Below are 17382 nucleotides of genomic sequence, written 5' to 3' on the forward strand. Positions count from 1 at the left end.
ACTGAGATTTTAGGGCGTGGCCCATACAGTACAGTGCACACACCACTTCTCACGAATCTTCCTCAGAAAAGGTGAGACTAATAAAAGATCTTGACGTGATTACATAAACTCAACTGTCAGCTGACAATTCTTTGTTTTTCTCAACAGATTGCAACAAACAGAGATGGCAGACCTACGCACTTTTCACGAAATTTCCACTACGTGTACATATCGTGTTCCATTAAGAGCTAGCCAAATGCAGGCTAATCACAGTGCTATTCAAGCTTACCATACCCAAATTCACAGTTGGACAATTGGAAGCCATGTCCACTGACCTGATATCCTGAAATATTGAGTCACTGGCCTGAATTTGGCCAAATTTTGTTTCAGTTGATTCCACACCAAAAATACAAGGCTAGACCATAACATTATCAAGAACCTCGTGAAATAAAGAGATAGGGTCTCATTTGCAAACTCAAGTTAACTTCACAGTACAATCAAATACTCCAATCTAACATCACCAAAGGAGATTTTCAATTATTTGGAACCTCATGCTCACAATTTTTAGTACACTGTAGCTTACCTGAGACATCTGTTCTCAGTGTACGTTGTGTCGCCTCACTGTAGATACCATATGTGTTTGTGTTTTTCTCTGCATACCGCACCAGTAAGTAGAAATGGTAGCGGGAGAATCCAACCAGGTCATGTATCAGGGCATTAGTTTCTGGTGCTCTCCTAGTCAAGCTCTACAACAGCACCACAGTAGTCACAGACATAAAAATAACACATTATTAAGATGTGTAAGTCACTAATAACTTAAGTAGTCATGTACGGCTAGGAAATCAATTGGGTTGTCTTATCTGTTGATTTATTATTAGACTAAGTAAATAACTTCATAGTGATTGACTGCAGCAAATTATTAAACCGTGCATGCATTCATAATTAATGTAATAAGCGAATAATCATGTAAAAAAAAATTAGCAAATGATTTCATGGATTTAGATGAATCAAATTACCCAGCACTCTCCCAGTAAATAGTGCACACTATAAACATTGTGTTGTGTGAAACAAATTCCAAGCTGCAAGTACATATATCTGCTAATAAAGTTTTTACCTTATTGTGGTTATCACCATCTTTATGGTACAGAATAGTATACTCCACCTCTATGAGTCGGCCTCGTCTGGCATCTTCCCATGAGACTTTCACAGTACCAGGAGGTGTCACGTCTTTGGCAGCAAGAAAAACTGTAGGTTGTGGGGTTGCTAAGTGAGAAAAAACAGTCTGAATATTAAGAGTTGGTTTAATTTAATTTCTTTTTGAGTCATCATTTCACAGAACACAGCAGACAGTATTATATTCATGCACCTGCAATGTGTGCAAAGGGCTGCTGTGCAAAGGGCTGCTGTACACAGGGATTCCATTCAGGGCTAAGCACCAGGAAAATTGACCGGCTGTGAGGATGATTTTTCCTACCTAGTTTGACCATCTAGAAGAAAGTTTTCTTATAAAGAAGTTCACTTCAAAACTTTAATGACACCCCTGTAAACATAAGTTACTTAAGGTGATATCCTGGTAAAAGAAGCCGCCATAGATTTCTGATGAAACTTGGTATGCTGTTGTTACAGGACAAAAAGATATTAAAAACGTAGTAAAAAGAGGGGGTCACCGTGCTTCTTTTCATGCCACAATGCTGACAAATACGGTTATTTAGGTGACTTTTAGTAGTTTCCGTGCCCAACAAAGAAGCTTGATTGTTTTTCAATGCAGCGTGTTATATCACACAGAGTTTGACTTTCTTTGATTGTTTATTCATCTACGTCCCAGAAATACCCTGCAATTTTTTATCTTTTAAAAGAAATATAATTTGGACATGCGCTGTTGAGCTGTGTGCGAGCGCTAATGACACGAAAATCATGCGCAGTAGGGATGCGCAATACAATACTAAGGAATCACCTCAATCACCTTTGACAAGCACTGCACCCTCTACACACATTGACCTATGATTATAAAACTCATTCTTATCGCATGGTGATTGCATGCTTGGATTAATCAGAAGCAAAAACGTTTGCCTCGAGATCATGGTATACTATGAATGAGATCCATCAAGTATTTTTCCATTCTGACACTCTGTATATATATTCACTGGGAGCAAGGTCAGTAATAACTTTCATGTGATCTTATGAAATCACAATATACAAATTGTTTTTTGTGAGTTCATAAGTTCACAGGAAAGCCAAGATAATCTCCCTCATCATTTGATAACCCACATGACAGGGCTAGGAATAAAAGTCCCAAGAACTCCAGCTCACCTTCGGACAAGCAGTCCTGTATAAGTCTTAATTTACTTTTCTTTACTTAGTTGGCAGCTGACTTACCTGGGCAAATAAAAAGTTACCTGCCCAACAGGGAAATCAGAGACTGACTTACATATTGAACTAGTTTTCAGTAACACACCTCTAATAGTTGAGTGTTGGAAGGTGCCTGAAAGTTCAGTTGGAGCCAGGTGCAACTGTGCGAGGTAGCCATGACAATATTGTGAGCAGCTTACAATAACCTAGCACAGTCCCACTGTGCCTAATTTATACTTACCTAGAGGGAAAGCAATGATATGTGGAGCAAAATACTTTACCAAGACTGTAAGCAAAGAGCGACCAGCACAAGCAAAATGACCTCAAAGGGAGAGCTGTAAACTGAGCCCTGTAAAAGTCCTGAGTTCACCCCACATTAGTGAAGGAGACAGCTGGCCAGCAATGTCTTGAGTCTAACCTAGTCTAAATTGAGCCTCATTTAATAGACTGTCACTAATAGACACTTACTATAAACGATGCTGTTCAGGACATTGTAGGTGAATTCAACTGGACTACTCATTCTTGACCCAAGAACATTGCTGGCTTCAACAAAGGCAATATAGGGTACTGGAATAAAGGTGTGTGGATAAAACTGATAAAGAATCGGCCGGATTTTACACATGAATCGACCTGACTCTGATCCCTGTTGGGGACGTACACCTTCCCAGAAAGTTACAGAATCCTTCAAGGTACAGTTACGAAGTGGAGTGGATGCATTCTTGCATCTTGCTTTGACAGCATAACTGAGCTGCAATCCACCCTGGTACCAAGGAGCTTTCCAGTGAACATAAGTTTTCAACTCAACATTGTTGATCCATACATCTTGGGGTGGACCAGGAAGATCTACATGTAAGACAACACCAACTAAATTATTTCAATATTTCATTCACTTTAATTACAAATTGGTTGAGATATTTAAACATTAGTTAATACATGTATCAGTGCACAGAGTTGAAGGTACCAGCCAGCAGAGCCATTGGGGAGTTAATGACACCAAATGAAACAATTTAACTTATTGCCAGCTGAGATTTTACCAGAAATATTTGGAGGTGCAGAGCTCAAAAAATTGCAGTTCAACACCAATTTGTTAAAAGAAAATTAAAATAAGCCTTCTTCTGTTAATATATAAATGCTTTTTTCCCTCTCTTGTTTGCATCTCTAAGTATACTATCGCTTTTCATGTCTTAATTATTGAAAGTCTGGCTTGAGTGTTCATTTAAAAAATAATATAAATTATATTATATAAAAGACATTTATTAAGAAAAAAAAGTAAAATTGCCACTGTGATTTATCCATGCTTGTGCTGAACGCTCAAAGTATAAGAGATCGTTTTGTTTACTCTATCATTGCAGCTCTGTTTAGTTTTATTATCTGTCTCTTCTCGTCACTCCTCGCGCCGTTCATCAGTCTCGAAAACTAGCAGTACAATCGCTAGGTTGCGAGCGCTAGCCGATGCTAAAGCAGCGAAAGAAGAAGCTCAATACACGCGGCTAATAGCGCAAAAAGAACTCGAGCGCAGGACGCGCGACGCAGAGGCAGAAAGAATTCGTCAACAAGAGAATGCACGGTTTGAGTCCGAGATGGCGATCTTAGGAGCGGATAAAAAAGCCGCGATAGCAAATGCTAAGCTCAAAGTTTTTGAGAACGCCCTATTGGAAGAAGACTTAGAAAGGGAGTCAGAATTGCCAGAGTTCAAAGTTCCCAAAATTAAGACAGAGCAGCGCACTTCACAATGGGTTCACTTTTCTCTCACGCCTGGCCCCCTACCCACGGGAAATTCATTTCGCCACGAGCGCGAACATGATCCGCTAAGCGCGTCAGAGACAACAAAGCCACTATTGTCCGCCGCCCCAAAATTAAAGACATCGGAAAAAACACCTCAACAGCGAATTCCCCTCCTTCCAAACCCAGATCCGCCAGACCAGAATTTAACTAACGAAGATCACAGAGAGCATCGAAACACTGCCTTCCATCGACAGCCACTCATAGCTTCAACTCCGTTCAAAGATATGACCGGAAGTCAGCTAATTGACTCTCTCACAGTCGTGAACCAACAAATAGTAGCTGGTCTGGCTAGGCAAAATCTCCCGAAATGCCAACCTGATGTGTTCTCGGGGGACCCTACCCTTTTTCACCCTTGGAGAAGTGCCTTTAAAGCCATGCTAATGGATACTGATGTGTCCCCAACTCAGGAAATTAACTACTTAAGAAGTTTCACTAGCGGAGCACCACAGCGCTTGTTTGACAATTACAGGAAGCGACAAATGCGCGATCCCGTCGCGTTGCTAAGGGATTTGTGGGCGGAACTTGAGAAGCGATTTGGAAGCGCTGCGGTTATCAGTAACAAACTGCTAGAGCGCCTGCGAAACACAGTGACGTTCAGCGAACACGAAAACGATAAACTGCAACAGTTCGCAGATCTTTGTGCTGACATCGAAAGTCAAGTGACATTTCTCCCGGGACTCGCATGCCTTAACTACCCGAGCGCTATCCAACCAATAGCCGAGAAACTACCACAATTCGTCCGCACTAAATGGGAGATAGAAATCGCGAATTATTCCGACAGCCACCGAGGAATGTACCCCCCCTTCTCCAGATTCTCCAAAATTGTTCAGGAACAAGCCAGGACCAAGAACAATCCGAACGTCCTCGCTGGTAAGGATGGTGCCCACGTTCCCCCGCCAAAACAACGCAGGGAGCGAGATCATAAATCGTTCAAGACGGGCATTCGATCCCCGGCTGAAAACAACGAAGTTCCCGGAAAAGAGAAGAAGGAGAATCCCGGAAAGAGAGAGACAAGGAGTAAGCATTGTCCATATCACGAAAGCAGCGCGCACAACCTATCGGAGTGCAAGGCCTTCGCTGCAAAAACACTGGAAGAACGCACGCAGTGGATAATGGACGCGCGCCTGTGCTTTCGCTGTTTCAGCAACGCTCACATTGCAAGCGAGTGCAACACGCCTATACAGTGCACGATCTGTGGGGACAAGCGCCATAGTGCCTTACTGCACAAGGGGAAACAGCCGCCCCCCAAACCGGAGAATGAAGCAGTCAGCGCGAAATGCACTGCACTCTGTGAACCTACAGGAGGTGTGTCTTGCAGCAAAACCCTGCTGGTGGACGTCTATAGCCAGCGTAGCCCGCACCTTACCAAGCGTGTCTACGCCATCGTCGATGAGCAGAGCAACAGCTCTCTCGTCACCAGCGAATTAGCCGACGACCTCGGAGCAGGTGGGCCCCTAGAGAAATACTTCCTATCCACATGCAGCGGTGAGAGAGAGGAGAAATACGGCCGGCGAGTAGCGGGCATCACAGTACGGTCTATCAGTGGAGCAGAGTTTGTCTTGCCTACCCTCACCGAGTGCGATACCATCCCACAGGACAAACGTGAGATTCCAACCCCAAGCATGGCGAGGAGGTTCCTGCACTTGACAGCCATAGCTAGCGAAATACCTCCCCTAGATGAGACTGCCAAAGTTCACTTGCTAATCGGCCGGGACGCACCAGAACTGTTAAAGGTTAGGGAATCCAGGAATGGCCCGAGAGGAGCACCCTGGGGGCAGCGACTGGCCCTCGGCTGGACTATCAGTGGTCAGATGTGCCTCGACTTCCCTAGTGGCCCTGCGCACATTCTCGCCCGCCTAACAAATCTGTCCACTAATACATGGAGAGAGAAGGAGCCTGGAGACGGAAGCTACGAACTGGTGCCCTGCCCCAACCAATTCAAGATCACAGACCCCCCTTTGGAGCGCCCCCCTGATAGTATCTTCAAGACTACGCGAAACGACAACGAGCCCAGTCTCTCCCACGAGGACCGCGCCTTTCTAGAGATTATGGAGAGAGGGATACACAAGAACGCAAGTGGTAACTGGGAAATGCCCTTGCCATTTCGTGATGAACGCCAGACAATGCCAGACAACCGAGCCCAAGCCATGCAACGCCTACAAGGGCTTCTTAAGACGTTCAACAGGAAACCTGAAATGAAAGCGGACTACCTGGAGTTCATGGGCAAGATAATCGAGAAGGGCCACGCCTCTCCTGTCCCGCGCGATGACGCTCCGCCTCCCCCTGGGCGTTCTTGGTACTTACCGCATTTCGCGACCTACCATAACACAAAGCACACTATTCGCGTTGTGTTCGACTCGAGTTGCGAGTTTAGAGGAGTGTCGTTAAACAAAGTGCTTTTACCTGGCCCTGACTTGATGAACAACCTCATTGGAGTTCTAATGCGTTTCCGCAAGGAGAATGGTTCCGTCATGTGCGACGTCGAACAAATGTTCCATTCATTCCACGTAGACCCGGCACACAGAGACTTCCTTCGTTTCCTGTGGTTCGAGGATAATGACCCGTCGAAACCCGTCACAGAATATCGCATGAACGTCCACCTGTTTGGCAATGGACCGAGCCCCGCAGTCGCCACGTATGGACTTCGCAGAACGGCGGTAGACGGCGAGGAGAAGTATGGCGAGGAGGCCAAGAATTTTATATGCCGTAATTTCTACGTCGATGATGGTTTGGCTTCGCTGACGACCGCCCAAGGAGCGATAGACTTGGTGAAAGGTGCACAAGCCACCCTAGCCACAGCTAAGCTACGACTACACAAAGTCGTGTCAAATTCGGTGGAAGTCATGGAAGCCTTTCCCGCTGAGGACCGAGCAAAGGATGTGCGTGACCTCGACCTGCGCAGCGACAGTCTGCCCGCGCAACGGTCGCTAGGAGTTTTCTGGGATTTGGAGACGGATGCCTTCACCTTCAAGGTGTGTTCACCGGAGAAACCATTCACCAGGAGAGGAGTCTTGTCTATTGTCAACTCTGTGTATGACCCGCTCGGTTTTGCGGTACCTGCCATGCTCGAGGGGAGAAAAATACTACAGCAGCTCGTACTCATGGGGAAGCGAAGAGCCGAGAACAAAACCCCCTTAGCCTGGGACGACCCTCTTCCTACCGCAATGATGAACCGGTGGACGTGCTGGAGAGATTCTCCCCTGGAGTTACAGCACCTATCTGTCCCCCGCTGTTACCACCCAAAGGAATTTGGCACTGTGACCAGAGTGGAACTACACGCCTTTTCTGACGCGAGTCAGGACGCCATTGGAGCTGCAGTCTACCTCCGCCAGTTCAACGAAGTAAACGAGATGTCCACGTCTCTCGTCTACGGTCAAGCCAAGGTTGCCCCCGTAAACCCTACAAGCATCCCACGACTCGAACTGTGCGGAGCAGTGCTAGCAGTTCAAGCAGCTCAGAGAGTTATCAAAGAAATTGACGTAAAGATCTCGGAGGTGACATACTACACCGACTCGAAAGTAGTGCTAGGCTACATCAGAAACGAAAGCCGCCGGTTTTACGTCTACGTGGCCAACCGAGTACAGCTAATCAGAAGTCTGTCTACCCCAGAGCAGTGGAGATATGTGGAGAGCGAGCAGAATCCAGCAGATTTGGCCACGCGCGGAGTTCCCCCTGACAAGTTAATGGCATCGACCTGGCTCGGAGGGCCAGGATTCCTTAAAAGACCGCAAGGTACCCCTCGACCGGATGAAACGTTCACACTCGACGCGAGTGATCCTGAAGTTCGCAAGGGAGTGCTCAGGGCCAAAGTCACAATGGATAAAAGAGGCGAAGAACCAGACGTTTGGGCAAAAAGATTCCAGAGGTTCTCTTCCTTAAGGTCCCTGCAGCGCGCAGTCGCCAATCTTATCGTTGTGGCAAGAGAATTCAAACGCCGTAGAGACTCCAAAGCACGAGGAGTTAACCCTAGGAGTGAAGTGCCTAAAGGACCGGGCAAACGTAGACTTCCAACAGTCGAAGAGTGGGATCAAGCTCTGCGCGTCATAATAAGCACCACACAGAGAGCAGCATTTAGGGAGTTGTTGCGAGATGCCAGGACGGAGCCCGAGCTACCGAGAGAAGTTCAGCACGGCGCAAAGAAATCCCTCAAAGGCTCACATCTGTACCGCCTTGACCCGTTCCTTGACAACTACGGGATCCTGCGCGTCGGAGGCAGATTAAGGAGAGCAGAGATGGAGTACGGAGAGAAACACCCAATCATACTGCCAAAGAATCACCATGTGTCACGGCTTGTAGCGAAACACCACCACCTCCAGGTGCACCACCAAGGAAGACAGATTACCGGAGGAGCCATTCGACAGGCAGGATTCTGGCTCATCGGAGGTCATGACACTGTGACGAAAGTCGTCGGAGCTTGTGTTCCCTGCAAGAAGCTAAGAGGTCCACCACTGGAGCAGCGCATGGCAGACCTTCCGCCTGATAGGACTGAAGTCTGTCCTCCCTTCACTAACGTGGGCTTCGTTGTTTTCGGCCCTTGGGCGGTGCAAACGCGTAAAACAAGAGGAGGGACCGCGAATGCTAAACGCTGGGGTCTGGTCTTCACGTGCCTCAGCAGTAGAGCCATACACATTGAAGTCCTAGAAGCCATGGATGCCAGCGCCTTTATCTGCGCACTGAGGAGATTCTTCGCGCTACGAGGCCATGCTACGCTTCTGAGGTGCGACAGAGGAACTAACTTCATCGGAGCCAAAACAGAGCTTGGAGAAGCAGTGTCGGAGCTCAACGACAAGAAAGTGGAGAAATTTGTGACGGAGTACGGATGCAAATGGGAGTTTAACCCTCCCCACGCATCACATTTTGGCGGCGTGTGGGAAAGGCAAATCAATACCATCCGTCGAGTATTAGATGCTATGTTTGCCGAACTGGGCAGGCCTCAGCTGACACACGAGTTGCTTATCACACTGATGGCTGAGGTGGTAGCCATCGTTAACGCCAGACCCATATCTGCGCTGCCATCCGACCCAGACGACCCACTACCTCTGTCTCCTGCGATGTTACTGACAATGAAAACACGCCCAGCTGGACCCTCTCCAGGTCAGTTCCTACGCCCTGACATATACGCTCGTCGTCGCTGGAGACGTGTTCAGTTCCTAGCAGATCAGTTTTGGACGAGATGGCGACGGGAGTACCTACAAAGCTTGCAGCCCCGACGGAAGTGGACAGAGATGCAGCGAGACCTACGCGTCGGAGATGTCGTCCTCATGCGAGACGAGTCACGGCACCGCAACGACTGGCCACTGGGACGAATCTCAGAGGCCATAAGAAGTGAGGATGACAGAGTTAGAAAGGTTAAAGTTGACGTTGTTAGAGATGGAGAAAGGAAGACCTACCTACGACCCATCAAGGAGCTTGTCCTACTATTGCCTGATGACGGAGAAGAAGTTGATCCAAAACCAAACTGAATAGTGACATGTAACAAATAAGTAACAAGGATTAGAATCCTTGGGCGAGGAGTGTGCTGAACGCTCAAAGTATAAGAGATCGTTTTGTTTACTCTATCATTGCAGCTCTGTTTAGTTTTATTATCGTTTCTATCGTTTCATTGTTCGTGCCCTTTAATCATTAATCAGAGCGTTTTATATCATGTGATTTAGCTATCAATTTACTTTAAAAGCCAGTCGCTTACATAACCCACGCAGTCATCTCAGTATCGGGGTCATCCGAGTGTTTAGGAGTCAGGAGTTTGAGTTATTTTCTTGGAGTCTATGTGTTTACCTCGCTAACGCAGGATCAGACGTGAGTTTCTATTGTACATATTGATCGCTTTTGTGCTTTTTATGATTTCTATTTTCGCTTGTTATTTATTTAGGTTCGTTTCTGATTACGCAATCAAATTTGCCTTGTAGTTTTCACCGCACGTGTACGATGGCTGATTCATTAAAGTAATTTAAAAATCAAGTCTTGTACGCTGTGGTTGACGCTTACCGTTCCCCATGTACTTGGGTACGCGACAATGCTTAACTAACAATGACACCACTTCTCCATTCTCTCAGTCTATTAAGGCTACAAACATAAACCAATTAAAGTGAACATATGTGAGTATATACATGTAAACACTAATGTATACAGTATCATCCAAGTTATGAAAGGCAAACACCCTACTCAACTATCTAAAGTACAGACTGCTGCTAGCAACATGTATAATAAATGACAGCAAACACTGCACTGATCTGAACTTACCGCCTACTCTCATGGTGACAGACGCGGGTTGAACTCTGTTGCTGGTATTTTCTCTACACACATAAGTTCCATTGTCACTCCAAGTGACATTATTGATCAGTAGCTGGATTGTTTTATTGTTTAAGGGCCTGGTGAGTTTAGTCAACCTTTGGGTGCCATGATACCAAGAAAACTCAACTTTAGATGAATTCACAACTCTGACAACAGTACAGTTTAGTTGAAGTTTCTCACCCACACTGATTGTCACATCATTTGGCGTGTACAAATACATTCCTAAATGTTAATTGAAAGAAATAACTGATGAGTACTATATACATGTATGATCAGTCAAATTTGTAGTAACCTAGCAGTGTGCCCCTGTTAACAAAATGACAGCCATTTCTTGGCATGTCCGTGAAGAGAAATTAGATAAAGTTTTGAACAGCTAGTAGATTATACTAAAACAATTAGAATAGGGGCCTATTAGAAACCGAAAAACTGTGCAAAAAATAGCCGAAAACCGCAAAACCACAAGAAATTTTGTCCAAAACCAAAATAAAGCTCCCACTAACAAAGCTTTGGTAGCCTTCAGAATCTCTCTTTCTGTTATTTAATTTTATACATCTAAACTTGGTTTACTTTCCACGTTCTTTCTGCGTATTCCCTCATTAGTGCAGAACACATCACAGTCTAAAAAACTTGTTTTTTGTGTAAATTGGCTCCACAGACCTACAGCAATGTAAAACTAGAAACAAATTGCATGATTAACTGATTTTAGGTGATTTTTGTTTAAAAGAAACACCACGATTCTGAAGTCACTTTTTGATTGCCATTGTCAGAATTTTCATTCATGTAGGCAGAATGGCAGCCCCATTTTACAACCAAACTACTTTATTTTACAACCAAATAGTCTCTCCTTTGCTTTTATTCCACATGAACAGAGTGAGTGAGCACAATGTTATTCCCGCAACAAAACTCGCAATTGAGGAATAGAAACTCAATGGTTTAAAGTCTAAAGTCAAAGTCTACAAGACATTATCCCAACCACATGATATTTGAAAAATAATCTATTGTTTTGATGTTAACCAGAAAAACTGACAAATGCATTGGGCAGAAAAATCCAAAAATCTGCCCTCATTGTTGAGAAAAACTGAAAACCAAAGACTAAACTGGAGAAAACCCGCAAACCACACAAGACACCAAAACCGAAAAACCGCAGTTTTTAAGTGTGGAAACCAAACCAAAAATTGGCCAAATCCGCAAAACCGAAACATCCCGATGCCCCCCCTCATATAAGCCTTTTGTAATCCTACATCACATTTAAGTTTGGATCACTTTGGGAAGGGACTAGTCTGTACTTCACTGTATACAGTCGCGATATATAAGCGTTTTGTAGTCGTCCATTAAATTTTATTTTTGGTCACTTATGATTTGTTAAGTAAATATTTATTCTATGGATAATAATATACATGAAAAAATTACTCGATTCTGATTGGCTGAGAGCAGTGCAGTTCAAGTGTAACACCAGTGCAAAAAGTGTGACACTGGTGCAAAAAGTGTAACACTAGTGCAAATTACACATCGTAATTCTGAGTTATGATTGGCTGAAAGACAAAAGGAAATTTTCTAAGCCAATGATATCACATAAGATGATGATGAAAATTTTGTGCGGAAACTTTGAAAAAAGTTTTCTCAAATGAGAAAAAGTGGCTTTAAGAAAGATCTTCCGGCACTTCCTCCAAGCGAATTTTATCATGTTTATACTATAAAAAGTAATCATACAGTTTTCCTCGTTCAATTTGGAATTAATTTGCACTTGTGAGTTTTTCAAAAAGCTGAAATTGCACTCGCCAAAGCGGCTCATGTAATTTCAGCTTTTTGAAAAACTCACTCATGCAAATTAATTCCAAATTGAACTCAAAATCGTATGATTACCTAAAGTAATGTTGGCTGCTTATCATGAAAATCCCAAATACTGTGCTCTTGACCTTCTCTGTTGTCACTGAAACATTCTGTGGGCCCGTTCAAATGTACATCATTCCACTGGTATATAGCATTTCTACATGCAGTTTGTATTTTACTCTACATGTTCATTTAAAAGCTCCGAATCGAAGTAATAACTTTTGTGTTAATAATAATAATTCATCCAAAAACGGTTCAACGGAAATTAAACACTAAGACGTGTGAATTCAGAAATAACAATTGCGATAAATACAATGAAAACGACTTCGGAATATGATTAAGCTTAAGCTTAAAAGACTGTACCACCAGTCAAAGCGACATCGCTTAATACATATTACAATTATTAATAAATTAGCCTCGAGTGAAATTCAAATGCATATGGATTTGATCGACAAAAATCGTAAAGAACTAACAAGTCAGATCTCACCAAGCCATTTCATTCATAATTGATAATTAAGCCGTACCTGACGAGAAGTCGTTTTGGTGTTTTATAATGCCCACTTCCTCTGAGCCGGGAACATGTTGAGTCTCGCAAATTATGGAACAATGGAAGAACAGCGAAAACAGATGCACAACTCGCAGAACAATCCAAGATTGCAGCCGTTTACGAGCCATATTCCATCTTCAAATAGCACATAGCCTCTATGCATAACTGCAATATTTCCTGGAACAGGCCGTTGCTATAGTTGACTGAGCAATTTGCATCTGATCTCGTGAACACGCAATGGTTCATTCGTTCCACAGATTGATAAATCACCGTCCAAAGTTTACATAAACTTGACATTTTGCTCCAGAATAGCCCATCTTGTGCGTCCTCAGCACACCACCGCTTTCGTTCTACTTCAACGCACAAAAAATATCGATTTCCACCATCGAAACTTTCAGTTTCTAGAATTGTTGACATTATTTTATGCAAATATTCCACGTGAAGAAAATGTTCATACGGCGCCGCCATTTAAAAATTCCTGGGAAGACTGAGATTTAGTTGTCTCGAGCGCGGGAAAATGACGTCATGAAAGCTAGAATGGCGTGACAATGAAGCTTGCTTGACGCAATTTTGACTACAATACAACTCCAGGTAAGCATGAATAATACACACCATGGAATTTTTATTTTTACTTTTACCTTGGGGTGATAGTGGACTATGACCATTGGCCATCGTTTCTCGCGCTTTGGAAGCTACAGTCGAACCTCCTTCAGGAGATGGCCACTTTTTCTTTGGTCAGGGCAGACGGTCCGTTCATACCAGGCTCTAATTTTAACCTCTCTACATCTGCCACCTCCCCACAGTGGCAATGGCCACTAAAGCGCGTTCCAACTTTCACAACCTACACAGCTTTCAGAATCTCTCGACCGTGACAACGGCTAGTTTACGGACTGATCAACGTTGAATTCAAAACCCTACTTTTCATTGTGGAAGGTCACGACACTTGATCCGTTCCGTGCGTCTCTGGGCTCTGTTGCTGTTTGTTGTTGTTGTTTTATTGATATATTTTGATTGCGTTGCGTATTTATATGCTACAATCTGACCATTGTTTACACCGCCAAATAAGACTAAAGAAACATTTACTGCAGACAAGAAATAAAACCTGCATTTTTAAAACCTCGTTTGTTTTAGGTTAAAGCACACGACGTCACGGTGTTGTCGCTTTGAGAGCTACCGTGTGCTAATTAAAAGGATGAATAGCTATGTAAATACATGCAGAAAAATAGACATCTAGCATCATCATCATCATCATCATCATCATCATCATGCTCATCATCATCACAACATGGTGTCATAACACCAATAGTGCGACAGACATCTAACTGAAGCATGAGTAATAATGATTGCGCGTTTAACCAATTGTCTACTAATTCTCTCTTTGTTCCCAGAGCCTTCCTAAGGAAATGAGAGGAGGGTAGAAAGAGAAGAAGGACGTGTTTTCTTCCTTTCTCTCCAGACTTCAAACTGCTAGCCTACAGGGTCAATGCAGTACTGGAGAGGCCTCTGTTGAGGACAGAAATTTATTCTGATGTTTAATTGACTAATTTAGATCAGAAATGCAATACAGTTGAACCTCGATTTAACGAAACACTATATAACGAAGTCCTCGGTATAACTTCGCCCCAGTATTAGTGAAATATACGGAAAAGAAGCTCGATACAACGACACCTCGTTGTATCGAACATAGTTTGCCAGACCCTTGGCCCTTTGTTAAATCGAGGTTCCACTGTACCCTTCTTATTTTATTTGGACTGTGGCGATGGATGATGTGTCGACTTTTAAGGGTGCTGCTGAACGTTCATTTCGCCACGAAGAGGAAGGAGAGAATGAGGAGGCGGAGCACTCCATCGCAGATGATTTTGGCAGTTACGATTGTTTCATGCAGCCTTTTGACCCTCCTGACGAGAGAGATGAGCAAACAAAGGGGTTGGAAATGGAGTGTTTCGATGAAATAGACAAGAACAACTTCGATCATAAGGTAGCTGCTCGATTTTTTTTTTTCTAATAATGTATAGGAACCCCGCCCCGAGGTTCAATCCCTTACCATTTTGTATCCACTTTGACATAAAAGGTAACCCTTTCGTATTCCTTTTATAAAAAAGGTAGCTCTTTCACATACCGACTTAAAAACGCTGCATCCCTCTCTACACCCTTGGAATGAATTGAATAAACAATATTACTGATCGAGAACATGAGCATTACCAGAAGAGATGTTAACCAAAGAACGAGTATCATTTATTCAGTTGCTGTCCATGTTATACCTAAATGACAGATTTCCCTACCCTTTCATTCGCCTCAACTTGTGAAATCTTTATTAATTCTTTATATACCTTAAGGTGGCCGAACACAGTTTTCGCGCGCGCTTTTACTGATGCAATTGAGCGCGCGCACAAGGATTGCAAAGAGCGATCATTTTATTTACTCAACACCCGCACTATCTGTGCTATTTTTTCTCTATTATTGAACGCAGTGTATTGATGGCTTTAGTCTTTTATTACAAAGATATGTTAGAAAAGGTAACGACGCAAAGAAACCAGCAATTCTCAGCTTTCTCTTTGTTACCTAAAGAACCCAGTTAAATGCAGCGCATGCGCAGTTGCTCGAAAAATTGAAACCGATTGCTTTTCCAGAAACATGCGGATTTCTGACGATCCAGTCGTTAGAATTTCAAGAAATTTAGCAAAAAAATAGTTCAGAAACCACGTGAATGATCTATCGCAAAAAATCTGAATTTTGACATAGGGAATTTTTAATAATACAGAACATGCGGTGAAAACGATTTACGGCGAATTACGAAAATCGCCTATGTCAAAATTTTATTAGAACAGTGTTGACAGAAGGGATTTAATGTCAATTCGTAGTGGGCAAAAGATGAAAAAAATCTAACGACTGGATTTTTTTTAAATAAACAAAAACCATTTTTTAAGCCTTGTTTTTAACCAGCCCCGTTGCCATGGCAACAGCACACACCTTAGCCAAAATGCGAGAATAAATTTTTCTGTGGTTAACCTTGACTCTTGCAAAAAACGAGCGCCAAAGCATAAATAGCTTAAAAATAATGGTGAATTAGGCATAGGCTCTTGAAAACTGTGTTCGGCCACCTTAAGTACGAAAAAAGTACCTCCTTCGGGCGGCGCCTCCCCGTAATGGCTTTTATAGGAAGCACCCCATCCCCCCCGGAACACCGGTCGAACGCTGTACTATTGTTTACAGAAGACTTGTGCTGCATCGAGCTCATCTGTGTTTTACCAAGTCTGGTCACCACCCTGAATGGATATAGTTTAGGGATGTTATAGCATGACATCACTGATGGGTCACTAAGGACTGAGATATTAATTGAATCTTAGCCCCTGTCCACACTCGGTTTTCGGTTTAAGGTGGCCGAACACAATTTTCGCGCGCGCAAGTATTGCAAAAACAATTATGGCGTCGATACAGCAATCATTTTATTTCAATGACCGCGCAATAAATTCTATATTTCTTCACAATCAAGGGCCTGTTTACAAGGATGGAGGATTACCCGGCCCTAGTAAGCTGGTTAACCCTAGCTGGAGGGCAAAAGATTGCCCGGGTTTACAAGCGAAATTTCACAGGACAACTTAATGCGCGGTTACACTCAAAGGGACTGGAAACAATTAGAAAGTTAACCCGGGTAGGCGGGTTAATCCTACCTGGAGCGTTTACAAGAGAAAAAGTTTATTAGCCTGCCAGGGTAACCGTAGCACGCAGATAGGGTAACCTGCCTACCCGGGTAACCCTAGCTGCCTTGTAAACACGACGAAGAAAACAAAGAGGAAATGTGTGAGTACTAAGGTAACCCGCTTGCTAGGGTAACCTTCTCTCCTTGTAAACAGGCCCTAAATTAAACACAGCGTCTTGATGTTAACGTTGCAAAGAACCCAGCAACTCGCACATTTTTCTTTGTTACCGAAAGAACCCAGTTAAATGCAGCCCATGCGTAGTAAGTCAAAAAATTGCGATTGAATGCGGTATAGCTTTCTCGGAAACACGCCTATTTCTCGAGAACCACCCACTGAATTTCACGAAATTTGTCACAAAAAATACCTTACGAATTAATGACTAGATTTTCTGCAAATAAACAAAACCGATTTTAAAGGCCTGTTTATATTTATTCCTGTTGCCATAGCAACGGCACATACGTCAGCTTAACGATCTAAATCCGAAGTTTGTGTCGTTACCTTGCGTGTTGCCACTTTGGCGACCAAAGGATCAAGGGTTTTAGAGAAAAAGGTGAATGAAACACAGGCATAAAAAAACTTTGTTCAGCCACCTTAAAACGCATGCATTCTGATGTGTTTTCGCCTACCGTCCACACTAAAACGATCGAAAGCGCTAATCGTTTTTATCGAAAACCGGCATATGTTTGAAAAGGCTGGTCCAGGGTGGAAAAATCAGAAACAACTAGCCCTATAGAGTATTCTTGGGTTGCACGTGACGTCATCATTTTCGAAAATCTAAAGCTAATGAGCCACCAAATTTATTATCCTGATCAGGCATAGGAGGAGGTAAGTTTACATCTGTTAACAACTTTTCAGCCCAATAGCTTGCTTCGTTTGAAAACAGGCGCATCGTGAACTTCA

The 17382-nt window shown here is 43.5% G+C and overlaps 2 protein-coding genes across 5 annotated transcripts in view; one reads left to right on the top strand and one right to left on the bottom strand.

Moving 5' to 3' along the window:
* Window positions 1–13245, bottom strand: part of LOC149098856 (uncharacterized) — an 18900-nt gene extending 5655 nt beyond the window's left edge. For 3 of the 4 annotated variants that reach the window (XM_089277028.1, XM_089277029.1, XM_089277030.1), the window contains exons 1-5: window positions 12759–13245; window positions 10354–10626; window positions 2797–3171; window positions 1094–1242; window positions 563–725 (exon numbers count right to left, since the gene is read on the bottom strand). In XM_089277028.1, coding sequence (XP_089133154.1) covers window positions 563–725; window positions 1094–1242; window positions 2797–3171; window positions 10354–10626; window positions 12759–12909 — 1111 coding nt within the window. In that variant the 5' untranslated portion in view covers window positions 12910–13245. Of the gene's footprint in view, window positions 1–562; window positions 726–1093; window positions 1243–2796; window positions 3172–10353; window positions 10627–10971; window positions 12172–12758 lie in introns of those variants that run through there. The other variant, XM_089277031.1, reaches the window with a different exon arrangement.
* On the top strand, window positions 3770–9644 carry LOC149098857 (uncharacterized). The gene has a single exon (XM_089277024.1). The coding sequence runs from the start codon at window positions 3909–3911 to the stop codon at window positions 9573–9575; it is 5667 nt and encodes a 1888-aa protein (XP_089133150.1). The 5' UTR covers window positions 3770–3908; the 3' UTR covers window positions 9576–9644.
* Window positions 13246–17382: the final 4137 nt, after the last annotated feature.

This window comes from Orbicella faveolata, unplaced genomic scaffold (assembly GCF_042242905.1).
Source record: "Orbicella faveolata isolate gen_17 unplaced genomic scaffold, um_ofav_v1 contig_46, whole genome shotgun sequence".
Taxonomy (NCBI): domain Eukaryota; kingdom Metazoa; phylum Cnidaria; class Anthozoa; order Scleractinia; family Merulinidae; genus Orbicella; species Orbicella faveolata.

Coding starts and splice junctions, on each gene's coding strand:
- LOC149098857 (XM_089277024.1), top strand. CDS start 3,909: ATGGCGATCTTAGGAGCGGATAAAAAAGCCGCGATAGCAAATGCTAAG.